Source organism: Salmo salar, chromosome 01 (assembly GCF_965601325.2).
Source record: "Salmo salar chromosome 01, fSalSal1, whole genome shotgun sequence".
Lineage (NCBI taxonomy): Eukaryota > Metazoa > Chordata > Actinopteri > Salmoniformes > Salmonidae > Salmo > Salmo salar.
Window position 1 is genome coordinate 89167344 of NC_138291.1, and position 27350 is coordinate 89194693.

Here is a 27350-nt window from a genome sequence, read left to right on the forward strand (position 1 = left end):
AGCCAGTGGGTTTGGCGACGAATATGAAGTGAGGGCCAACGAGAGCTAACGAGAGCATACAGGTTGCAGTGGTGGGTAATAAATGGGGCTTTGGTGACAAAACGGATGGCACTGTGATAGACTGCATCCAATTTGCTGAGTAGAGTGTTGGAGGCTATTTTGTAAAACACAGCGCCAAAGTCAACGATCGGTAGGATAGTCAGTTTCATGAGGGTATGTTTGGCAGCATGAGTGAAGGATACTTTGTTGCGGAATAGGAAGCCAATTCTAGATTTAATTTTGGATTGGAGATGCTTAATGTGAGTCTGGAAGGAGAGTTTACAGTCTAGCCAGACACCTAGGTATTTGTAGTTGTCCACATATTCTAAGTCAGAACCGTCCAGAGTAGTGATGCTGGACGGGCGGGTAGGTGCGGGCAGTGATCGGTTGAAGAGCATGCATTTCGCTTTTACTAGTATTTAAGAGCAGTTGGAGGCCACGGAAGGAGAGTTGTATGGCATTGAAGCTCGTCTGGAGGTTAGTTAACACAGTGTCCAAAGAAGGGCAAGAAGTATACAGAATGGTGTCATCTGCGTAGAGGTGGATCAGAGAATCAACAGCAGCAAGAGCGACATCATTGATGTATACAGAGAAGAGAGTCTGTCCGAGAATTGAACCCTGTGGCACCCCCATAGAGACTGCCAGAGGTCCGGACAACAGGCCCTCCGATTTGACACACTGAACTCTGTCTGAGAAGTAGTTGGTGAACCAGGCGAGGCACTCATTTGAGAAACCATGGCTGTTGAGTCTGCCGATAAGAATGCGGTAATTGACAGAGTCGAAAGCCTTGGCCAGGTCGATGAATACAGCTGCACAGTATTGTCTCTTATCGATGGCGGTTATGATATCGTTTAGGTCCTTGAGCGTGGCTGAGGTGCACCCATGACCAGCTCGGAAACCAGATTGCATAGCGGAGAAGGTACGGTGGGATTCGAAATAGTCGGTGACATGTTTGTTCACTTGGCTTTCGAAGACCTTAGAAAGGCAGGGTAGGATAGATATAGGTCTGTAGCAGTTTGGGTCTAGAATTTCTCCCCCTTTGAAGAGGAGGATGACCGCGGCAGCTTTACAATCTTTGGGGATCTCAGACGATACGAAAGAAAGGTTGAACAGGCTAGTAATAGGGCTTGCAACAATTTCGGCGGATCATTTTAGAAAGAGAGGGTCCAGATTGTCGAGCCCGGCTGATTTGTAGGGGTCCAGATTTTGCAGCTCTTTCAGAACATCAGCTATCTGGATTTGGGTGAAGGAGAAATGGGGAAGGCTTGGGCAAGTTGCTGTGGGGGGTGCAGGGCTGTTGACCGGGGTAGGGGTAGCCAGGTGGAAAGCATGGCCAGCCGTAGAGAAATGCTTCTTGAAATTCTCAATTATCGTGGATTTATCGGTGGTGACATTGTTTCCTAGCCTCAGTGCAATGGGCAGCTGGGAGGAGGTGCTCTTATTCTCCATGGACTTTACAGTGTCCCAGAAGTTTTTGGAGTTTGTGCTACAGGATGCAAATTTCTGTTTGTAAAAGCTAGCCTTTGCTTTCCTAACTGCCTGTGTATATTGCTTCCTAACTTCCCTGAAAAGTTGCATATCGCGAGGTGTATTCGATGCTAATGCAGTACGCCACAGGATGTTTTTGTGCTGGTCAAGGGCAGTCAGGTCTGGATTGAACCAAGGGCTATATCTGTTCCTGGTTCAACATTTTTTGAATGGGGCATGCTTATTTAAGATGGTGAGGAAAGCACTTTTAAAGAATAACCAGGCGTCCGCTACTGATGGAATGAGATCAATATCCTTCCAGGATACCTTGGCCAGGTCGATTAGAAAGGCATGCTCGCTGAAGTGTTTTAGGGAGCATTTGACAGTGATGAGGGGTGGTTGTTTGACCGCAGACCCATTACGGACGCAGGCAATGAGGCAGTGATCGCTGAGATCCTGGTTGCAGACAGCAGAAGTGTATTTGGAGGGCAGGTTGTTTAGGATGATATCTATGAGGGTGCCCGTGTTTACGGATTTGGGGTTGTACCTGGTAGGTTCATTGATAATTTGTGTGAGATGGAGGGATTCAAGCTTAGATTGTAGGATGGCTGGGGTGTTAAGCATGTCCCAGTTTAGGTCACCTAACAGCACGAGCTCTGAAGGGGGGCAATCAATTCACATATGGTGTCCAGGGCACAGCTGGGGCAGAAGGTGGTCTATAGCAAGCGGCAATGGTGAGAGACTTGTTTCTGGAAAGGTGGATTTTTAAAAGTAGAAGCTCAAATTATTTGAGCACAGACCTGGATAATAAGACAGAACTCTGCCGGCTATCTCTGCAGTAATTTGCAACTCCGCCCCCCTTGGCAGTTCTATCTTGTCGGAAAATGTTACGGTTAGGGATGGACATTTCTGGGGTTTTGGTGGTCTTCCTAAGCCAGGATTCAGACGCGGCTAGGACATTCGGGTTGGCAGAGTGTGCTAAAGCAGTGACTAAAACAAACTTAGGGAGGAGGCTTCTAATGTTAACATGCATGAAACCAAGGCTTTTACAGTTACAGAAGTCAACAAATGAGAGCGCCTGGGGAATGGGAGTGGAGCTAGGCACTGCTGGGCCTGGATTAACCTCTACATCACCAGAGGAACAGAGGAGGAGTAGGATAAGGGTATGGCTAAAGGCTATAAGAACTGGTCGTCTAGTACGTTCGGAACAGAGAGTAAAAGGAGCAGGTTTCTCGGCATGGTAGAATAGATTCAAGGCATAATGTACAGACAAAGGTATGGTAGGATGTGAATACAGTGGAGGTAAACCTAGGCATTGAGTGATGATGAGAGAGATATTGTCTCTAGAAACTTCATTTAAACCAAGTGAGGTCACCGCATGTGTGGGAGGTGGAACTAAAGGGTTAGCTAAGGCATATTGAGCAGGGCTAGAGGCTCGACAGTGAAATAAGACAATAATCACTAACCAAAACAGCAATGGACAAGGCATATTGACATTAGGGAGAGGCATGCGTAGCCGAGTGATCATAGGGGTCCAGTGAGTAGCTAGGCGGGCTGGAGACACGGCGATTCAGACAGCTAGCGGGCCGGGGATAGCAAGTGCAGTTACGTCGGCAGACCAGTCGTGATGGTTCAGCAGGGCTCCGTGTAGTAAAAGGGGTCCAGGCCAATTGGCAAAATAGGTATAGTGTCCAAAGAAAATGGCTGATGGTCCTCTTAAGCTAACAGTCCGATATGCTGTAGACAGATAGCAGGCCACGGCTAGCAGGCTAGCAGATGGCCATTCAGGTGACGTCGCCACGGAGGAGCCTGTTGAAAAACCCCCTCGGGCAGATTACGTCCAGTCGTGATGGATCGGCGAGGCTCCGTATCGGCAGTAAAAGGGGTCCAGGCCAACTGGCAATTTGCCTTGATGACAGCTTTACACATGCTTGGCATTCTTTCAACCAGCTTCACGATGTAGTCACCTGGAATGCATTTCAATTAACAGGTGTGCCTTGTTAAAAGTTAATTTGTGGAATTTCTTTCCTTCTTTATGCATTTCAGACAATCAGTTGTGTTGTGACAAGGTAGGGGTGGTATACAGAAGATAGCCCTATTCGGTAGAAGACCAAGTCCATATTATGGCAAGAACAACTCAAATAAGCTAAGAGAAATGACAGTCCATCATTACTTTAAAGACATGAAAGTCAGTCAATCTGGAAAATGTCAAGAACTTTGAAAGTTTCTTCAAGTGCAGTTGCAAAAACCATCAAGCGCTATGATGAAACTGGCTCTCATGAGGACCGCCACAGGAAAGGAAGACCCAGAGTTACCTCTCCTGCAGAGGATAAGTTCATTAGAGTTAACTGCCCCTCAGATTGCAGCCCAAATAAATGCTTCACAGAGTTCAAGAAACAGACACATCTCAACATACGTAAGCATTTCGCTACACTCACAATAACATCTGCTAACCATGTGTATGTGACCAATAAAATGTGATTTGATCAACTGTTCAGAGGAGACTGTGTGAATCAGGCCTTCATGGTCGAATTGCTGCAAAGAAACCACTACTAAATGACACCAATAAGAAGAGACTTGCTTGGGCCAAGAAACACAAGCAATGGCCATTAGACCAGTGGAAATCTGTCCTTTGGTCTGATGAGTCCAAATTAGACATTTTTGGTTCCAACGCCGTGTCTTTGTGAGATGGAGAGTAGGTGAACGGATGATATCGGCATGTGTGATTCCCACCGTGAAGCATGGAGGTGTGATAGTGTGGGGGTGCTTTGCTGATGACACTGTCAGTGGTTTATTTAGTATTCAAGGCACACTTAACCAGCATGGCTACCGCAGCGATACACCATCCCATCTGGTTTGTGCTTAGTGGGACTGTCATTTGTTTTTCAACAGGACAATGACCCAAAACACACCTCCAGGCTGTGTAAGGGATATTTGACCAAGGAGAGTGATGAAGTGCTGAATCAGATGACTTGGCCTCCACAATCCCCCGACCTCAATCCAATTGAGATGGTTTGGGATGAGTTGGACTGCAGAGTGAAGTAAAAGCAACCAACAAGTGCTCAGCATGTGGGAACTCCTTCAAGACTGTTGGAAAATCATTCCTCATGAAGCTGGTTGAGAGAATGCCAAGAGTGTGCAAAGTTGTCGTCAAGGCAAAGGGTGGCTACTTTGAAGAATCTAAAATATATTTACACTTTTTTTGGGGGGTTACTACATGATTCCATATGTGTTATTTCATAGTGAAGATATCAAAACTATTATTCTACAATGTAGAAAATAGTAAAAGTAAAGAAACCCTTGAATGGGGAGGTGTCCTAACTTTTCACTGGTACTGTATATTCTCAAATTTACAATGCAATAGACGTTTATTTATTCCAAAGATACATTTACATATAGCTACTTCCATGCATTAATTTATACACAAGCATGCAAACAATGCAACAAGTGCACTCAATAAGTCTATTACTAACATACAGAAGTGTTAGGCAAAACCAACAAAGTCAACAAAAACAATTTGTTCATGAAATGTTCATTTTACAAATCAAACTTCAAATAGCTTCTTTTTTTCAGTTTGGTAATTTGTTTCTAAATTGTAACCACATTCATACAGTGTATTCAGAAAGTATTCAGACTCCTTGACTTAACACATTTTGTTACAACCTTATTCTAAAATGCATTGTTTTTCCTCATCTATGTCCACACAATACCCCATAATGACAAAGTGAAAAAAGGTTTTCAGAATTGTTTGCAAATGTGTGTATGTATATATATATATAAAAACGTATTTACATAAGTATTCAGACCCTTTGCTATGAGACTCTGGAATTGAGCTCAGGTGCATCCTGTTTACATTGATCATCCTTGATGTTTCTACAACTTGATTGGAGTCCACCTGTGGTAAATTCAATTGATTTGACATGGCACATACCTGTCTACATAAGGTCCCACAGTTGACAGTACATGTCAGAGCAAGGCATGAGGTCGAAGGAATTGTCCTTAGAGCTCCGGGACAGGATTGTGTCCAGGCACAGATCTGGGGAAGGGTACCTTGGTCAGGGAGTGCATTCTGATGAAGATCATCAAAGGTAAGTGAATATTTATAATGCTATTTCTGACTATTGTTGACTCCAACATGGCGGATATTGTATGGCATGTTTTTGTGTCTGAGTGCCGTACTCAGATTATTGCATGGTGTGCTTTTTCAATAAAGCTTTTTTGAAATCTGACACAGCGGTTCATTAAGGAGAAGTTTATCTAAAGTTCCATGCATAACACTTGATAAATACAACATTTATGAGTATTTCTGTAAATTGATGTGGCTCTCTGCAAAATCACCAGATGGTTTGGAGGCAAAACATTACTGAACATAACACACCAATGTAAACAGATTTTTGGATATAAATATGAACTTTATCAAACAAAACATAGATGTATTGTGTAACATGAAGTCCTATGAGTGTCATCTGATGATCATCAAAGGTTAGTGATTAGTTTTCTCTATTTCTGCTTTTTGTGACTCCCCTCTTTCGCTGGAAAATGGCTGTTTTTTTTGTGTATAGGCGCTGACCTAACAATCATATGGTTTGCTTTCGCCGTAAAGCTTTAAAATGGTGTATAATACTTGTATGTTTGAGGAATTTTAATTATGAGATTTTTGTTGTTTTGAATTTGGCGCCCTGCACTTTCACTGGCTGTTGTCATATCTATCCCGCTAATGGGATTCAAGCCATAAGAAGTTAATGTGATAATTCAATTTTAAATTTTTTATAAATTTGAAAAAAAAAAATCTAAACCTGTTTATGCTTTGTTATTATGGGGTTGTATGTAGATTGATGAGAAGATACAAATAAAATAATACATTTTAGAATAAGGCTGTAACGTAACAAAATGTGGAAAAAGTCAAGATGTCTGAATACACTGTATATCCAAAAGGGCAATGGGGACAGGAATAGAAAAGGGGAAAATGGATGAAAAGACAAAGACCAGCTTCAAACAGAAAGAGTGTAAAATAAAGACAATTCCTTCGGTTATCACCAAGAAACATAGCTAGGCCAGAGGACAGCTGCATAAATGGTCACACACAGATCATGCATTTAGGACATAACAGTAAAAGTGTCTGTAAACTTTAAAACATTAAGGAGAAGTATCCATCACTACATTAGCAGATTCCTTTGGCCTTGCAGAGTGAGGTCCCGTCTGTCTCCTACTCCTCCATCATGCCCCAGGCCTCCTCTGCTTTCATATAGTACTGGTTGGCCAGTCGGCCTTTCATTGCTTCCATGGCTGCATCTGCTGCCTGTGTGAACAGATCACCTGGGCCAGAGAGAGAGAGTCTGTGGTTAGTTACTCTAAGTACAACAGAGGTTATCACACTGAGGGCTCAAGTTAGGGTTCTAGTTTAAGTTCAGCTGTGTTTCTCTCTGCTGTCTTGCCTGCTCTCTGTGGGTCTCGGTCCAGGCCATGGCCCCCCTCCTGGTACATCTCAGCCTCTCTGGCCAGCAGCAGGTAGGGAGGCTTGTCCTGCATGCCGTCAAACTCGCCCCCCTCGTCATAGTCCGTCATGTTCAGGGCACAGTCGTACCAGCTCACCGCCTCCTTCCAGTCCTGGGACCTAAGAACCACAGAGGTTTTTTTTTCGTTATTTTTTATTTTTTATGAAGAAGCGCTTTTCATTTAACATCCATTTCACAGTCCTGATATAGTCTGTCTTGGACTGCTCTTTATTAGTTTTATTTGTGTAATCTGTATAGTTCTGGGTTGATAGCTTCTCATCATAGATGGTCCCATCATTAGTTGATATCTTATGTCCCCCCAGTCTCTGACCTCTCTGGTGAGAGGTTGATGCCGGTGTCGAAGGCCCTGGCCACCAGGATCATACAGGGTCTGTCTCCTGCCTCAGCAGCCTGCAGCAGGAACTTAAAACCCTTCATACGGTTCCCTGAGTTGTCCTGATCACAAGAAAACAACATACAGCATGGAATTAGAACATAGAGGAGTCAAAAGACACATTGTGTATTAGAGAGGTAGAGAGATAGAAAGAGATACCTCTAGCTCCATCTCTGACAGTATATGGTGTGGCAGCTGTAGGTAACACTGTCCCAGGGCAACGATAGCCTCTAGTTCCCCACACATGGCTGCTGTCTCCAGGTGGTACATGGCTGAGTCCTGGTCCCACTGCTCCTCCTTTTCACAGAACCGACCACCCTCGTGGTAATTCACCATCGCCATGTGGACCTGGGGAAGAGACAAAAGGAGATTTGTGTGTTTTTAGTGTGTACGCACGTGTGTGTGTGTGTGTTCCAGCCACTCACTTTCCCCAGGATGGACTTCCCGATCTTCCTCTCCAGGATCATAGAGTCGAGTCTCTCCATCTCCACAGCAACACAGGATGGCCGGTGGACGTGAGAACGAGAAGAGTGGTAGACACTCCATTTCTCATCTGTCAGCTAGACAGACAGAGAGCATAGAAAAGGTCAATGAAGCACTGTATGTATGCATGTTCATAGTACTCAAGCCTCAACTTGTACATATCTGATTTAACACTAATGCTAATCATACTCCAGGTATGCAGTGAGAGACGGAACAGGCAGTTCGACTTATTGATTGGTTAGGTGATTTGATCAGGGAGGGGGCAGGTGAACATGTTGACATGGAGGCCAAACAAGGTCACACATAAAATAAGACCAAAACACAGGGCGGCTGCTGAGTTTGCATTCCTTTTCTTGGGTGCAATAAAACTTTTGCCCCTACTAAGCATACATCCCTAGAAAACAAAGCATGTGTCAAATCATCAGCTGACACAGTGCAACATCAGTGCTGGGTTAGACCCCTTCATGCAGAGGCCAGGGCTGTTGGCTGTTGGAGACATTTACAGCAAGAGAATTTAGGTTTGGGTTAAGGGAGGATCTGCTAGGAACCTTTCTCTAGCAAGGAGACAGACACAGCAGCAAAAACCCAGTTAGCTGTCAGTTATCCCATGGAATGGAGCCATAGATTAGACAGCAGGAACACTGCACTAGTGAGCAAAGGATATTGGGTGACAGAGATGAGCAAGGGGTTATTTGATTATAGTGAAGGTGGCTTTGATGATGGTCATTTATTTTGTTTACCCATCCGACTGCTGTAGAGGTGGGGCGGGTCTACACAGTGACATAAACGGAGCTAAAGAGAAGGCCAGGTTCACACTCACATGGCTACACAGAGAGTAATAGTTTAATAGCTTTTGATGTTGGGGCGTCAGAATCCATGTCATGGTGGTCCAGTGTGGCTCAGTTGGTAGAGCAAGGCACTTCCAATGCCAGGGTTATGGGTTCGATTCCCATGGGGGACCAGTATGAAAATGTATGCACTCACTACTGTAAGTCGCTCTGGATAAGAGCGTCTGCTCAATTACTAAAATGTAAATGGTGAGCAAAAATTAACAATAACTTTGGTGTCAGCTATAAACAATACAAGACTAAAGAGGAAGTAGTTGACTGTTTCCATAAAGTATTTATGACTGACAGGCTCACCAAAACTGAGTGTTGGTGTAGAGAAGAGTAATGTCCCCCGTCTGCATGGTCGTTGGGGTCCCCTTCACTCTTCCTCTCACTTGGACACCCACTGTCTTCTCCATTCTCTGAGTCCTACAGAAAACAAGCACAGGCCTCAGTTTATGTCAACCACAACTAATGTCATTCTTGTGATCAGGATCGTCAGAGCCATTTCCACAAAGCATTCACTGACCTTGTGTTCTGGGCTGTGGCTGTTGTGTTTCTCCCATTCATCCATCTCATTTACGAAAGACCAACCTGAGTGTGGGAAACCAGATGTTAGATTAGAAGAATGGCAGATTTTTTTTTTTTAAATTTAAGAGTTGAAGTAGTTCAACTATATCTCAAACGGAGCCCTTGTTCATTCAACCTCAATCTAGGGTATCAAATAACAACACCGTTTAGTTTGTTTTTATGGGGCTTTAGGCATGCTATTTGGAATGTCATGCTAATGCTGGGCTGCAGCTAATAAAACAAACCCAGATGTTGGGTCACTGACTTTACAGGCCCACAGATAACCTTCTAGATTATCATAAAATTAGACAAATGTGTTATTTGGGTGAACTATAACCTCTAAGCTCTGTTCCTACCCAGAGGAGACTTGCCCATGGAGCCCATAGAGAAGTGCTGTCCTAGGGGGGAGCCAGGGAAGGCGAGGGGCGAGCAGGTGATGGAGTCACTTATAGTGTTGTCCCCAGTCGAGGTCTCTGACAGACGGGAGAGAAGTGGGGGCGCACGGCCCACTGAGATGGTACGAACACGAGCTGAACCACACTGTTCCTCACTACCCCTCAGTACCGTCTGGGCCGACCTCTGATTGGAGGGGAGGGTTGAAAATATTGTTATATATGAGGACTAAAAGACAATTCTAAATAGCTGCATAAAAGTTGCATGATGTCTTGGGCCTGTGTTGAAGTAATTTCCGAGGTCAAATCCTGTCTGATGTGCTAATATAATTTCTGTGGTAATACGATGCCTGTGGCTACAACTAGGATGATATGTGATGCTATGTGTCATCGGTCTCACACACTTTGATTCTACTTCAATATATTTCTATGGTCTCACCAGCAGTCTGTTGGTGCAGTCCAGCTGGCTTTTCTCTGCAGTGGAGAGGTCAAAGTCTGTGAGGCCCATACTCTTACAGATCTTATTACACAGGTGGGAGTGGAAGAACAGCGCCATGCCCCGCACACCTGTAATACACACACAAGTATGTTGCAATCTATTTGAAAGTCTTTCGCTAGGTGGGTCACAACTGAAAATGTCAGTCTACCTTTGTTTTGCTAACAGTGTGACTGTGTGAGAGAAAGCCGTACCCAGGTTTCCGTTTCCGAAGTCTTTGCCCTTCTCTGTGTGGATCTGGGGGTCCGTGTAGAGGTCCCCCACCCCCTGGATGTCCACCACGATCAGCTGGTGGGCCGAACGCTCAAACGAGAAGTGACTAAATGCCTGCAGGCAGACAGAAAATCACTAGTTACCAGCAGACAACGAGAATATGGTGGTTTACAGGAATTTTGATAGGTTGGAAGTTCACACACAGAACAAAGAAAAAGGATTAAATTGAAAAATCTAGCATCTTCAATTCATAATAAAGATGAAGATGCATTGTTGGGTTCTGCAGCTCAGGAGTAATCCATGAAGTTGGCCAACACATTTACAGCAGTAACAGCCTGATGTTGTCGTCCTTGACGAAGAAGTACCTGTGGAGTGAGCCTGATGTTGTCGTCCTTGACGAAGCCGGAGTTAGAGTTGTATTTGGTGTACTTCCCCTCGATGTAGTGTTCCAGGTGGTACAGAGGTTTACCTGGACGCTGCATCATCTCAATCACACACATCTGCATGATGTCCACCTGGGAGAGAGTGGGAATGGTTAGTTTTAATTGTTAGAAAATCGTGGAAAATCCACAATCAATCATCTAATCCAGGGGTTCTTAAACTTTTTCAGCCTGGGACCCAAATGAGAAATTCTGTATTTTCCTGGGAGCCCCTCTTGACACCTGCAACTATACATAAATATCAGTACTTTTCATTGCCCTTATGCCTCAAACAAATGCAATATAGACAAATAACAATGAAATATAATATAAATAGCTATTCATGTTTATTTTACCTCATTAAAAACACTCTTACAGTGCATTTGGAAAGTATTCAGACACCTTGACTTTTTCCACATTGTTACATTACAGCCTTATTCTAAAATGGATTAAATAGGTTTTTTTCTCTCTCATCAATCTACACACAATACCCCATAATGACAAAGCACTAATAGGCTTTTAGAAATGTTTGCAAATGTCAAATTAACAAACATTCAGACCCTTTACTCAGTACTTCATTGAAGCACCTTTGGCAGCGATTACAGCCTTGAGTCTTCTTGTGTATGACGCTACAAGCTTGGCACGCCTGTATTTGGGGAGTTTCTCCCATTCTTCTCTGCAGATCCTCTCAAGCTCTGTCAGGTTGGATGGGGAGCGTCGCTGCACCGCTATTTTCAGGTCTCTCCAGAGATGTTCGATCAGGTTCAAGTCAGGGCTCTGGCTGGGCCACGCAAGGACATTCAGAGACTTGTACCGAAGCCACTCCTGCGTTGTCTTGGCTGTGTGCTTAGGGTCGTTGTCTTGTTGGAAGGTGAACCTTGGCCCCAGTCTGAGGTCCTGAGCGCTCTGGAGTAGGTTTTCATCAAGGATCTCTGCACTTTGCTTTGTTCATCTTTGCCTCAATCCTGACTAGTCTCACAGTCCCTTCCACTGAAAAACAGAGTGTTGTTTCTCATGGTCTGAGAAACCTTTAGGTGCCTTTAGGCAAACTCCAAGCGGGATGTCATGTGCAATTTACCAAGGAGTGCCTTCCATCTGGCCACTCTACCATAAAGGCCTGATTGGTGGAGAGCAGGGGCGGAAATCCCGGGGGGACGGGGGGACACACACGACCCCCCCCCCATCCTGGGAAAAATATGATTTGTCCCCCCCAATATATCACTGAAACATAACTATGTAATTTAAATAATATTAATAATACGCAATGAAAGCAATTGTGCTGATTATAGACACTTAATAGCACGTTTTTAAGTTTCAAAAGATTGCAACCCCCCCACCCTTTGCCTCAATGGTTTGATCCACTGCCAGTTCCTTAGTTGGCAAGGTAACAGAGGGGTCGTGTCTACTGTCTGAAAGGCACTCAATGAAAGTAACTGACGTGAGGTTAATCTAGTCAATCGCGCACACACACTAGCTGAATATGCAGAGCTAGCGCGCAAATATTAACTATTAAGCTAGCTAGACCTATTCCATTTATGTGGCGTCGTCAAAGATGGAATCAGCATGCAGATGATGTAAGTTAGTGCTTCAAAGTCCCTGTGATAAGGTTAGCGATAAACTGAAGTACAAACTGAACTACACTCTCTTCTACCATTGTCTTAAATATATTTAATGGTCTCGTTGCAAAAGTTAAATTGTCGCAAGGGAACTTTTATTTATTTTATTTCACCTTTATTTAACCCGGGTAGCAAAGATTATAGCAAACACCACTGAAATGGAATTGGTGCTCGCTAGCTTTGCAAATTCAGCTATTGTTGGAAGCCAGCCAATATGAAAGAAACTATTAAAATTACAAAAGGTTGCAGCATATGTTGTGTAAATGGTGAACTCATACAGCTGTCAACTCTTGTCATTTTAATCCGTTTCACATTTGCTAGCTACCTTTTAGATCGAAGCCCAAATAGAATGATAAAAGATAAGATGATAGAAGCCCATCTCCTACTGTAAATAACCTACACACTGTGTGTGTGTGTAGCCAGCCAGCCAGGTAGAAAAATGGCAGAAAAATAAAAGACGGACATCAGAGTATTTTTCAGTACACCAAAACGCATAGTAAGAACCCTAGTAGCCTAATATCTCAAAGACTAGTTGATAAAATGTTCATAAGAAAGAAATTTAATTCTAATGGAAATGTTTCACAATGATGTCATTAGGCAGAGCAGGCAACAGATGGCACACAGACAGCAGAGTTGGGGACAGATATGCAGGGACAGACTGGCAGAGACATGGAGTCTCAGGTAAGTTTGTTGAGTCTTTGTTTGGCAACATTATGAAAGGTTCTCCATTTTTTTGACTTGTAAAATAGGAACATCATTGGAAAATGCCATGGATACCTCCACTCTCAACTTAAACTGGTGACTGAACTAAGATTTGTTAAAGGCAATGGTATTGCTGTTGTGATTAGTTGTGTAGTTTTGGGTACCGGTAGTTAGGAGTACGGCAAACACCTTATTTCTTTGGTTCCTCAATATACATTTACCATATTACAATGTAGGCTATGTGTTACAGCACTACTTTTGGTGTCCCCCTCAGGAATTGCTCGAGAAAATTTCACGTAATTGTCCCCTCCAAAGTTGATATCAGATTTTCGCCCCTGGTGGAGAGCTGCAGAGATAGTTGTCCTTCTGGAAGGTTCTCCCGTCTCCACAGAGAAACTCTGAAGCTCTGTCAGTGATCATCGGGTTCTTGTTCACCTCCCTGACCAAAGCCCTTCTCCCCCGTTTGGTCGGGTGGCCAGCTCTAGGAAGAGTCTTGGTGGTTCCAAGCTTCTTCCATTTAAGAATGATGGAGGCCAATGTGTTCTTGGGGACCTTCACTGCTGCAAAAATGTTTTGCTACCCTTCCCCAGATCTGTGCCTCGACACAATCCTGTCTCGGAGCTCTACGGACAATTCCTTTGACCTCGTGGCTTGGTTTTTGCTCTGACATGCACTGTAGGACGTTTTATAGACAGGTGTGTGCCTTTCCAAATCATGTCCAATCAATTGAATTTTAAAGGAGAGCCGCACACTCTAGGAGCTCAGATGCAATAAATTAATTGAATAACCTAATATCCAACGTTTCGACAGACAAACTCCCAAGAGTGTGCGGCTCTCCTTTAAATTTTTCAAGTGTTCTACTCCGCTAGCCAGCACCTCGCCTAAATAAGTGTGCATTTCTTTCGCCTCTCAATCAATCAATCAATTGAATTTACCACAGGTGGACTCCAAGTTGTAGAAACATCCTAAGGATGATCAGTGGAAACAGGATGCACCTGAGCTCAATTTCGAGTCTCATAGAAAAGGGTCTGAATACTTACGCAAATAAGGTATTTCCATTTTTTGCAAACATTTATAAAAACCTGTATTTGCTTTGTAATTATGGGGTATTGTGTATAGATTGATGATGTTTATTTTTTTTTAAATCCAGGCTCCCGAGTGGCGCAGCTGTCTAAGCACTGCATCTTAGTGCTAGTGGTGTCACTACAGACAGTCTGGTTCGATTCCAGGCTGTATCACAACCGGCCGTGATTGGGAGTCCCATAGGGCGGCGTACAATTGGCCCAGCGTCGTCCAGGTTTGGCCGTCATTGTAAAGAAACATTTGTTCTTAAAATGACTTGCCTAGTTAAATAAAGGTTCAATAAAAAATAAAAAGACTAACGTAACAAAATGTGGGAAAAGGGAAGGGGTCTCAATACTTTATGAATGCATTGTACTCATCTGCCTAGGTTGGAACTGTTGCTGTTATAATAAGAAAACATTTTCATTCTAAACTGGAATAAGCTGACTGATCACATCACACAGAAGTAGACCAGAAAGCACACAGAAGTAGACCAGAAAGCACACAGAAGTAGACCAGAAAGCACACAGAAGTAGACCAGAAAGCACACAGAAGTAGACCAGAAAGCACACAGAAGTAGACCAGAAAGCACACAGAAGTAGACCAGAAAGCACACAGAAGTAGACCAGAAAGCACACAGAAGTAGACCAGAAAGCACACAGAAGTAGACCAGAAAGCACACAGAAGTAGACCAGAAAGCACACAGAAGTAGACCAGAAAGCACACACACAGGCTCAGTTTTTGATAGAGCAACCCTAAGTAACAGTACAGAAGAAACATGATCAGGCCTACTGTACATCTTACTGTATAAACTATTATTGAAAAAAAATCTAAGTTGGAACTGTGGTTAAAATACAATAAATAATTTGCATTCTGAATTGGAATACACTGATTGAGCACATCACACAGATGTAGACCAGAAAACACAGTGCTTATGAGGTGTGTGGCTGGTTGAAGCTTTCAACAAGTGTAACAGTGTAGGTTCCATCCCTCTCTTCGCCCCAACCCGGGCTCGAACCAGGGACCCTTGCACACATCAACAACTGAGACCCACGAAGCATCGTTACCCATCGCGACACAAAAGCCACGGCCCTTGCCGAGCAAGGGGAACAACCACTTCAGGTCTCAGAGCGAGTGACGTCACTGATTGAAACGCTATTAGCGCGCACTACCGCTAACTAACTAGCCATTTCACATCGGTTACACAAGCATTTATATTCTGGGCTCAGTTTTAACAGTACAAACCAGAGGTCATGCTCAGCATGGAGTCTGTTTCTGTACTTGTTTTTTTAAGTACGCCAGAGTTGAGAACCCTGACTCATAGGTATGTGGTGCCAAACTGGATCAGAACATCTACTGCTTTCTCAGCCAGGCAGGAGACCGCTTCCTGCTGTAGATGAGCAACCCAGAACTATGTGTGGGTTTGCCTCAAAAAGCATCTTGCTTCAGTCAGTTTATTCCAGTTCAGAATAAAAATTATTACTTGTATTTTAACAGCAACAGTTCCAACCTAAACTTGTTTTCAACAATCCTTTCTACAGTAAGATGTACAGTAGGCCTGATCATTTTATCTTCATATGTACTGTAACTTAGTGTTGCAATATCAGTAGCTAGCTTGCTTGGGCTAATATTAGCAATCTAACTAACGTTAATAGCGGTGTACAAGGGAATTGTATGAAAGAGAAACTCACATCTACTTTGAGAGATAGTATTCCCTTATTTATGCTTATCACCTGTTATAAAATCATAACAATGCCTTGCTAGTTGACTTACTCACTGTTTCCTGAAGCATTCTGCCCTGTTCTGAAAAAACTCCCTGGGTTTACCGTCATGCTGTGGATGTTGGTCAGAATGTGTTGTTTTAATTTGTTTGTTTTGATATTTACATTTAGTCATTTAGCAGACACTCTTATCCAGAGCAACTTACAGTAGTGAACACATACATTTCATTTCATGCATTTTTTTGTTTTGTTTTTTGTACTGGTCCCCCGTGGGAATCGAACCCACAACCCTGGCGTTGCACACACCATGCTGGCATTGCAAACACCATGCTCTACCAACTGAGCCACAGGGAAGGCGAGACTCATTACTAAGCACTTCCCCGCACCAAATACATTGTGGGCGCCCCTCGTTATTTCTCAAAGTTTGTATTAAACCAAGAGAGAGAAACTCATCGCTGTATTTGCGTTTCATGACGATTGAGCTGTCAGAACTTGTGGCAAACGTGACTCCATTTGATGACATCGCTGAGTTAAGGCGAGTGAGAATGACAAGTCATTGGCTGACAGCGCATCATCTGCTGCTAAACGACAGCGCTGCGTCGTGTGGGTCGCAGAGTGATCTTCAAGAAAACTGCAGAAAAAAGATCCGGTAAACTGCGAAGCACACGGGCATCTCCTCCCACTCACGCAGCTGCCAAACTGACACGGCTGCTAAGCACAGAGCGCAATGAATAGAGTCCATTTACACTTGGCCAAATAAATTCCAGTAATGAATGAAATCACACTTTTACTCTAACACGTTGCGACCCACCATTAACAGGTCCGCGACCCACCCATACTTTAAGAAAGGCTGATCTAATCAATCAATTGACCAATCAACTGGATGACTCATTGGTTAATTAAATGTTCCATCCATACCTGTTTGGGTGGCCTGTGGCGGTTGTACTCTTCTCCCCAGAGTTTGGCCTCCATCTGCAGCCTGACATCCTCAAAGTACACATCCCTGTCCACAGGCTCCATGTAGCGCTTCGTCACATAGTTACACGCACTCTTCCAGTTACTACTGTGGGAGAAGTTAGACAGCTTCTTCCTGCAGAAAGATGGAAAGGAAATATGGAAAAATGACAAAGATTAGAAGAATGGCATTGTACTAAAATGACAGGAACATTTAAATGAGTAAATCCAGAAGAATGTTAGTTGAGTATCAGAATGACAAACTAAGGTGAAATACTCCTAAGGGTTTGAGTGGCGTATCTCTTGGGAATTGTGTATTTTTGCTGATAAACCATAAACATGTTTTCTATGGTGAGAACCTGTGTGTGAGCTTGTTAGTGGGTGAGGGTTTATTTATTGGACTGCCAGTGGTCTGATATAGACAGGATGGATGCCTCATTGCCTCCCCTACACTGTTCCCACAGAAAGAGATCGCATCATAATAACATCACAATATTAATAATATCCCAGTTGTGAACATCAGGCTAGACCAGAGTAATTTCCTATATACAGAGTTCAGCAAACTCAGTTTGAGATAGAGAACTCCACTTGGTGCCATGTTGTCATGAAAAGTTTGAGAATTGAGAATGTGAATTAGAATGTTGTAGTCATGGAATGTTTGTTTCTGTCTAGGGATCTATCTATGGCTCTAAACTGGACTAAATGGGTCAGAGAGATATTTGTGGAATGTGGATTGGGGACCTGAGCAGCTCGTACCGTCTTGTCATTTTGTTTACACTGCATGAAGAGGAAAGATCACACAGCTCTGAAACTAGCAAGACACAAAAGGCCAATAAGAGACCAGGCCGTATGGAGAACATTATTAAAGATAGGGTGTGTGACACTTACGTTCTGAAGCATTCCCTCATGGCACCGCGTCCAAAAGGCTGTGAGAAACCAAAAAGACAAATCAATAATTGCTGAGAAACTCAACTCACCAAGCTTTTGAAAACTTTCACATTCATGTAAACAGTGTTACTACATTCCACATACATATCCACAAGTCCAACAATGCTCTGATGAATAACAACATAGATTACTGCTGATTTAGGAGCTGAGGCATACCTGGCCAGACATCTTGATGTGCACTGTGTCTTGAGACCACTCCGCCGTGATAGCCTTGTACCTGTGGAGAATAGCAGCATAGATCAAGCAAATAACATTCACCAAACATTGATCAAACATTATTATTCCATTCTATATGGGCCAGAATTCTGGACTTGTTTTAGCAATATGGTGATGACTAGAAAGTAGAAAATGTAACATTGGCCACAATGCTCCATATACTGAAGGGGTCGGGGTTAGTACAAGGGGACTGAAAACAAAAACTGACAAACATTAGAGTACTTGGATTTGTTCTAACCAGGACCCACTCTGCTTATCCTCAAATAGTCCAAATATAGTCATCCATAACCTGAAAATAGTCTAATCTATGATGTCACGTCCCCCAGGATTAAAAAGGGTTGTGAGATATTCCCTTGGTTTGGTGATGTTCAATGTCAGAGCCCAGACCCAAAGACCATGTGGGAATGCATTTATCACCCATGTGAACTTGACATTACATGTCACAATCAATTCTCACCATTGGGACCATTAACAGTTTGTAGGGTTCCTTCTCTACGCTGGATCCGATCCTAGGGGGAGAATTTCAAACACACTGTATGTACAGATTATGAATGCTTGGCTGGTCTGAGACGGTCAGCCATACACACTGATAAGACATATAGCAGACCCAGAGGCAAAATATTTACACAGTCTGTTCTGCCAAGCATATGTCTCTGCCTAGAACTCTGTGTACCAGGGTTTTTATTCCAGTCAGGAGTCAGCCACTGCTATTGGGGGCATGGGACAAGAAGATGGCACCATGCCATTGGCTAAGAGACCAGAGAGGCTTAGGTAGAGTGAGGTTACGACTAGAGTTGTCCGGCAGCCACGAGTCATGGCCACAACCAAATTTCACATGACCGTTTCTGTCCATGGTAACTAGGCTTCTCCAAAACTGTGCTCTGATGCCGCTGATGGTCATTAGTAGCCTACCAAACTTTCTAATGGCCTGGTACTCAGTGCCCTACTGTCCCTCTAATCCCTCTACCAAATCAAACACTACATGAGAGCCCTGGAGTTTGAGCAGAATAGGATCACCTTTGGCACAACGACTTCGGCGATGTCATTAACAAAATAGCCTCCAACACTCTACTCAGCAAATTGGATGCAGTCTATCACAGTGCCATCCGTTTTGTCACCAAAGCCCCATATACTACCCCACCACTGCGACCTGTATGCACTAGTTGGCTGGCCCTCGCTTCAAATTCGTCGCCAAACCCACTGGCTCCAGGTCATCTATAGGGCTTTGCTAGGTAAAGCTCCGCCTTAGCTCACTGGTCACCATAGCAGCACCCACCCTTGGCACTGGCAACCCCCAAAGCCTATTCCTCCTTTGGCCGCAGTTCTCTGCTGCCAATGACCGGAACTAATTGCAAAATTCACTGAAGCTGGAGACTCATATCTTTAAGCATCATAATAACTTTAAGCATCAGCTGTCAGAGCAGCTCACAGATCACTGTATCTGTACATAGCCCATCTGTAAATAGCCTATCCAACTACCTCATCCCCATATTGTTATTTATGTTTTGCTCCTTTTCACCCCAGTAACTCTACTTGCACATTCATATTCTGCACATCTATCACTCCAGTGTTTAATTGTTAAATTGTAATTCTCTCCACTGGGATTCTCTGCCTCTAACCCTATTACAGGGGCTGAGTCACTGGCTTACTGGTGCTCTTCCATGCCGTCCCTAGGAGGGGTGAGTCACTTGAGTGGGTTGAGTCACTGACGTGATCTTCCTGTCTGGGTTGGCGCCCCCCCCCCATGGGTTGTGCCGTGGCGGAGATCTTTGTGGGCTATACTCGGCCTTGTCTCAGGATGGTGAGTTGGTGGTTGAAATTATCCCTCTAGTGGTGTGGGGGCTGTGCTTTGACAAAGTGGGTGGGGTTATATCCTGCCTATTTGACCCTGTCCGGGGGAGTCCTCGGACGGGGCCACAGTGTCTCCCAACCCCTCCCGTCTCAGCCTCCAGTATGTATGCTGCAGTAGTTTATGTTCGGGGGGATAGGGTCAGTCTGTTATATCTGGAGTATTTCTCCTGTCTTATCCGGTTTCCTGTGTGAATTTAAGTATGCTCTCTCTAATTCTTTATTTCTCTCTCTCTCTCGGAGGACCTGAGCCCTAGGACCATGCCTCAGGACTACCTGGCTTGATGACTCCTTGCTGTCCCCAGTTCACCTGGCCGTGCTGCTGCTCCAGTTCCAACTGTTCTGCCTGCAGCTATGGAACCCTGACCTGTTCACCGGACGTGCTACCTGTCCCAGACCTACTGTTTTCAACTCTCTAGAGACAGCAGGAGCGGTAGAGATACTCTGAATGATCGGCTATGAAAAGCCAACTAACATTTAGTCCTGAGGTACTAACCTGTTGCACCCTTGACAACCACTCTGATTATTATTATTATTATTATTATTATTATTTGACCCGGCTGGTCATCTATGAACATTTGAACATCTTGGACATGTTCTGTTATAATCTCCACCCGGCACAGCCAGAAGAGGACTGGCCACCCCTCATAGCCTGGTTCCTCTCTCGATTTCTTCCTAGGTTCTGGCCTTTCTAGGGAGTTTTTCCTAGCCACCGTGCTTCGACACCTGCATTGCTTGCTGTTTGGGGTTTTAGGCTGTGTTTCTGTACAGCACTGAGATATCAGCTGATGTAAGAACGGCTTTATAAATACATTTGATTTAATTACTTTTCCACTACGGCCTATTTATTGCCTTACCTCCCTAATCTTACCTCATTTGCACACACTGTATATAGATTTTTTCCCCTATTGTGTTATTGACTGTACGTTTGTTTATTCCATGTGTAACTCTGTGTTGTTTTTGTCGCACTGCTTTGCTTTATCTTGGCCAGGCTGCAGTTGTAAATGAGAACTTGTTCTCAACTGGCCCATCTGGTTAAATAAAGGTGAAATAAATGAAATATGAAATAAGTGTTTTGATAGCCTCTAAAAATGAGGAGGATCCATCAGCTTTCTATAGGCTAGGCCTACTACAGTGAGGGAAAAAAGTATTTGATCCCCTGCTGATTTTGAACATTTGCCCACTGACAAAGAAATGATGAGTCTATAATTTTAATGGTAGGTTTATTTGAACAGTGAGAGACAGAATAACAACAAAAATATCCAGAAAAAACGTTATAAATTGATTTGCATTTTAATGAGGGAAATAAGTATTTGACCCCCTCTCAATCAGAAAGATTTCTGGCTCCCAGGTGTCTTTTATACAGGTAACGAGCTGAGATTAGGAGCACACTCTTAAAGGGAGTGCTCCTAATCTCAGCTTGTTACCTGTATAAAAGACTCCTGTCCACAGAAGCAATCAATCAATCAGATTCCAAACTCTCCACCATGGCCAAGACCAAAGAGCTCTCCAAGGATGTCAGGGACAAGATTGTAGACCTACACAAGGCTGGAATGGGCTACAAGACCATCGCCAAGCAGCTTGGTGAGAAGGTGACAACAGTTTGTGCGATTATTCGCAAATGGAAGAAACACAAAAGAACTGTCAATATCCCTCGGCCTGGGGCTCCATGCAAGATCTCACCTCGTGGAGTTGCAATGATCATGACAACGTTGAGGAATCAGCCCAGAACTACACGGGAGGATCTTGTCAATGATCTCAAGGCAGCTGGGACCATAGTCACCAAGAAAATAATTGGTAACACACTATGCCATGAAGGACTGAAATCCTGCAGCGCCCGCAACATCCCCCTGCTCAAGAAAGCACATATACATGCCCGTCTGAAGTTTGCCAATGAACATTGAATGATTCAGAGGACAACTGGGTGAAAGTGTTGTGGTCAGATGAGACCAAAATGGAGCTCTTTGGCATCAACTCAACTCGCCGTGTTTGGAGGAGGAGGAATGCTGCCTATGACCCCAAGAACACCATCTCCACCGTCAAACATGTATGTGGAAACATTATGCTTTGGGGGTGTTTTTCTGCTAAGGGGACAGGACAACTTCACCGCATCAAAGGGACGATGGACGGGGCCATGTACCGTCAAATCTTGGGTGAGAACCTCCTTCCCTCAGCCAGGGCATTGAAAATGGGTCGTGGATGGGTATTCCAGCATGACAATGACCCAAAACACACGGCCAAGGCAACAAAGTAGTGGCTCAAGAAGTAGCACATTAGGTCCTAGAGTGGCCTAGCCAGTCTCCAGACCTTAATCCCATAGAAAATCTGTGGAGGGAGCTGAAGGTTCGAGTTGCCAAACGTCAGCCTCGAAACCTTAATGACTTGGAGAAGATCTGCAAAGAGGAGTGGGACAAAATCCCTTCTGAGATGTGTGCAAACCTGTTGGCCAACTACAAGAAACGTCTGACCTCTGATTGCCAACAAGGGTTTTGCCACCAAGTACTAAGTCATGTTTTGCAGAGGGGTCAAATACTTATTTCCCTCATTAAATCGGATGGGGCCACAGTGTCTCCTGACCCCTCCTGTCTCAGCCTGCAGTATTTATGCTGCAGTAGTTTGTGTCGGGGGGCTAGGGTCAGTCTGTTACATCTGGAGTATTTCTCGTCTTAGCCGGTGTCCTGTGTGAATTTAAATATGCCCTCTCTAATTCTCTCTTCTTTCTTTCTCTCGGAGGACCTGAGCCCTAGGACCATGCCTCAGGACTACCTGGCATGATGACTCCTTGCTGTCCCCAGTCAACCTGGCCGTGCTGCTGCTCCAGTTTCAACTGTTCTGCCTACGGCTATGGAACCCTGACCTGTTCACCGGACGTGCTACCTGTCCCCGACCTGCTGTTCTCAACTCTCTAGAGACAGCAGGAGCGGTAGAGATACTCTCAAAGATCGGCTATGAAAAAGCCAACTGACAGTTACTCTTGAGTTGCTGACTTGTTGCACCTTCGACAACTACTATGATTATTATTATTTGACCATGCTGGTCATTTATGAACATTTTAACATCTTGACCATGTTCTGTTATAATATCCACCCGGCACAGCCAGAAGAGGACTGGCCACCCCTCATAGCCTGGTTCCTCTCTAGGTTTCTTCCTAGGGAGTTTTTCCTAGCCACCGTGCTTCTTTCACATGCATTGCTTGCTGTTTGGGGTTTTAGGCTGGGTTTCTGTACAGCACTTTGAGATATCAGCTGATGTACGAAGGGCTATATAAATACATTTGATTTGATTTTGATTAAAATGCAAATCATTTTATAAAATTTTTGACATGCGTTTTTCTGGATTTTTTTGTTGTTATTCTGTCTCACTGTTCAAATAAACCTACCATTAAAATTATAGACTGATCATTTCTTTGTCAGTGGGCAAACGTACAAAATCAGCAGGGGATCTAGTACTTTTTCCCCCTCACTGTATATTTATTTCTCAACTTCCCTAATATTAAGCACATTTACAACAGGAGTAGCCTACCTGGTTGGCATGAAAATGAACCGCGGGAAAATAGTCCCTTATTCGCTATTCAAGTGCATACGGATGACATATCTTTTCCCCCCTGCCCCTGTTCTGACAGATGCATGATAATGGTCCATTCTAAATCAAAACTATTTTCACACATATATGATTTAGAATATGTAAAGACAAGATTCAATTGAGAATAGTCTGATGGGTGAGAGAATATTCTAAGGCAAGAAACAGCACATGCATTTTTTTGTTGCAACTATTTCAAATCATAGTCACATTCATCATGTCTTGCCCATAGGCCTATATGTCTTGATAAGGTTTAAATCACAACTAATGTGGCCAAATAACTAAGTTTAGCCTATAGGCCTAGGACCCCTGGAACAGGATTGGAGAGCCTATAGCCTACAGAGAGCCTAGTGAAACATATGTTCCTTATAAACCTAGTCACTTGGCAATCGCAGAGTTTTGGCTGGCCAGTTGGCAGTTTTTAAAAGAGGATCCCATCTTTCTGGTGCTGCTATATTCATTGCTCAATTCTTAAAATTAAGCACATGGATCCGCTTTACAACCGGTAGAGACTACCTGGCATAATAAAAACGTAACCGCGGGAAGCGCATCCTCCATTCGCTATTCAAGCGCAGGCTACGGATGATGTTCTTTTTTTGGGCTATTCTAAATAAAACATTACTCACACACATTATCAGGCTATATGTAAAGACCAGATTAAATTGAGAATACTCTGATGGGTGAGAATATTATCAAGGGGTTGTCAAATTGTGAATGACTGATGAAGAGTGTGCAGCCTGCACAAGAAACAGAGCCGAGTACATGACTTTCATGTGACTTTTCTCAAATCATCATTCGTCACATCATCCAGCCTTAGAATGTATTAGAAATCAAAACACAGCTTAAGGTTTGTATCACTGCTAAAATTGCATGAATAACTAAATTAACCATATAGGGGGACCTGTTTCAAATTATCACCTTGTTAACCGCTCAATACAGAAGAGCCGCAAGTGTACACTCCCTCAGAAATCATTTGGGAAAAATATCCTTTCTATTTTATTTTCTAACTGTAAAATAATGTAACAGGAATGATGAGCAAATCTTGTCTGCTAAATGAACTAGTGTAGCTCACAGCCAGCCAGATCAGAATATGCTATTCTGTTCTTCTGAAATGGGCTACATTTTCTTCAAATCATGTTTCCTTAGACCTGCCTAAAATAAATAGTAATGTTCATGAGCTGAAATAAAAAAAATCCAGAAATGTTCCAAATGTACAAAAAGCTTAATTCTCTCAAATTTTGTGCACAAATTTGTTTACATCCCTTTTGGCTTCAGCCTAAGTGTTTTGGCGTGAGCAGGCAGACAGCCCAGATATCTGCCACAAGGGAAATTTGTGCACAAATTTGTTTACATCCCTTTTGGCTTCAGCCTAAGTGTTTTGGCGTGAGCAGGCAGACAGCCCAGATATCTGCCACAAGGGAAATTTGTGCACAGGCCAAGAAAAACTTGTAAGGGCCATAGGAAATGCAGTGATGTTTATATAAATATAAATGTACTGTACCTACAGAAAGGGCAGGGGTGTGGGGATGATGTGTATTTGTCAACAACTGCCCCACACACACACACACACACACACCACACACACCGAATATGTACCTGTATCGTATGCATGGCTCTGTCTTGACTTCCTCCAGGTGAAACTCAGCCCAGAGATCAGGCATGGCCTTGGCCTTCTCTAAGGCTCTATTCCATGCCGCCTGGGACAATGGGAAACAAGACTTATCTTTTAGATAACTATCACATTGTATCACAGCTTATGCTAAGGGAAGCTACAGACACTGGGGATACATAAATTAAACACATAGATTAGGGATGTGACAGTCATGGAATTCTGGTTGATTTATTGGTCAGCCCAAAAAAACAAAAACAAATCATTTGTATTTTTTTTTAAGGCGCACATTTTCTCCTCTCCTCCGCTCCAGACTGCATGTGCTGCAGGGAGTCGGACACTAATGTGGTTTTCCGACAGCAAGGCTCAGATCAACATGGCAACGTTGCCATTGTTTATACGTTTTTTCTTTATAATTTATACATGAATTGCAGGAAAGTTGGTTCCTGTTTCAGTCATGTCTTTGGTTACGTTCGCATGGGTCAAACAAAAACACCCTAAATATTGGTTGACAATAGATCTTCTTACAATGCAGGCGATGGCTGCAGAATGAAGTTGGTAAAGAGCAGTCGACTAGTCCATTTCCTGTTTGCTAAAATTCTAATAGTTTGCCTAATTTCAGTTTGTGACAAAACAAGCTGTCATTGTGTAGAGAATCATTGTACCATCTAAACCCCTGTGAAATATATTTTCCATAACCCAAAATATTGAATTTCCAGCGGTTTGAAGCTGGTGAACAAAACCCAAAGTAAAAGACGCTAAAACAAAACCTAATGGGAAGCATAGAAATAGCACACATAGCTTCTTAGACTTTCTTTCAATGAGAATGACAGATCTACACAACTCACATTTCTATGCGAATTTGGTCAGGTAGCACAGAAAGTTACATATTGCAGCTTTAAGGTTAGGATAGGAACGTCCCAAGGATCTCGGATAGCAGTGACCCACGTGGGAGAGCACCATCACAGATAGAACAATGAACCAGATATTTCCCTGATGCATCTGGTTGGCGTTTCCACTCACTACCAAATATGGTGATGAGAGGAAGCCCAGTGGCCGGCAGCGGGAGAAGATGGAGCGAGATGGATTTTGGCCGACATTATGCACATTTTCTAAACGATAAATTGTTTAATCTCAATACAGTTTTCAGTTCCCAAAACTAGAATTTGTTGCGAACAGAGTGGACTGTTATGTAGAATTTACCCATTGCCAAAGTTAAAAAAAAAAGCATTGTTTAGAAGGCGTGCAAGGGCAAATTGAGTTATTGCACACGCACACTTCAGAGTAGGCGTTTTCTTGCGGAAATATGCTAATATAGTGCATTCGGAAAGTATTCAGACCCCTTCACTTTTTCCACATTTTGTTATTTTACAGCCTTATTGTAAAATTGATTAAATAAAACATTTTCCTAATCAATCTACACACAATACCCCATAATGATACAGCGAAAACAGGTTATTAGAAATGTTTGCAAATGTATTAAAAATGAAAAACCTAAATACCTTATTTACATAATTATTCAGACCCTTTGCTATGAGACTCGAAATGGAGCTCAAGTACATCCTGTTTCCATTGATCATCCTTGAGATGTTTCTACAACTTGATTGGAGTCCACTTGTGGTAAATCCAATTGATTGGACATGATTTGGAAAGGCACACACCTGTCTATATAAAGTTCAACAGTTGACAGTGCATGTCAGAGAAAAAACTAAGCAATGAGGTCGAAGGAATTGTCCGTAGAGCTCCGAGACAAGATTGTGTCGAGGCACAGATCTGAGTAAGGGTACCAGAAAATGTATGCAGCATTGAAGGTCCCAAAGAACACAGTGGCCTCTATCATTCTTAAAATGGAAGAAGTTGGGAACCACCAAGAATCTTCCTAGAGCTGGCCGGCCCAGCCTAACTGAGCAATCGGGGGAGAAGGGCCTTGGTCATGGTGGTGACCAAGAACCCGATGGTCACTGACAGAGCTCCAGAGATCCTCTGTGGAGATGGGAGAACCTTCCAGAAGGACAGCCATCTCTGCAGCACTCTACCAATCAGGCCTTTAAGGTAGAGTGGCCAGACGGAAGCCACTCCTCAGTAAAAGGCACGACAGCCCGCTTGGAGTTTGCCATAAAGCACCTAAAGAACTCTGACCATGAGAAACAAAATTCTCAGGTCTGATGAAACCAAGAATGAACTCTTTGGCCGAATGCCAAGCGTCGTGTCTGGAGGAAACCAGGCACCGCTCATCACCTGGCCAATACCATCCCTACGGTGAAGCATGGTGGTGGCAGCATCATGCTGTGGGGATGTTT

General features: G+C 43.5%; 1 protein-coding gene across 1 annotated transcript in view; it reads right to left on the reverse strand.

Moving 5' to 3' along the window:
• Window positions 1–4855: 4855 nt before the first annotated feature.
• The window catches only part of LOC106609006 (eukaryotic elongation factor 2 kinase), a 28028-nt gene continuing 5533 nt past the window's right edge, over window positions 4856–27350 (reverse strand). The window contains exons 4-18 of the mRNA XM_014207331.3: window positions 25038–25138; window positions 17955–18015; window positions 17739–17776; window positions 16815–16986; window positions 10742–10891; window positions 10358–10490; window positions 10107–10234; window positions 9632–9854; window positions 9235–9299; window positions 9021–9134; window positions 7821–7955; window positions 7555–7743; window positions 7333–7457; window positions 6942–7120; window positions 4856–6822 (exon numbers count right to left, since the gene is read on the reverse strand). Coding sequence (XP_014062806.1) covers window positions 6713–6822; window positions 6942–7120; window positions 7333–7457; window positions 7555–7743; window positions 7821–7955; window positions 9021–9134; window positions 9235–9299; window positions 9632–9854; window positions 10107–10234; window positions 10358–10490; window positions 10742–10891; window positions 16815–16986; window positions 17739–17776; window positions 17955–18015; window positions 25038–25138 — 1923 coding nt within the window. The 3' untranslated portion in view covers window positions 4856–6712. The remainder of the gene's footprint in view (window positions 6823–6941; window positions 7121–7332; window positions 7458–7554; window positions 7744–7820; window positions 7956–9020; window positions 9135–9234; window positions 9300–9631; window positions 9855–10106; window positions 10235–10357; window positions 10491–10741; window positions 10892–16814; window positions 16987–17738; window positions 17777–17954; window positions 18016–25037; window positions 25139–27350) is intronic.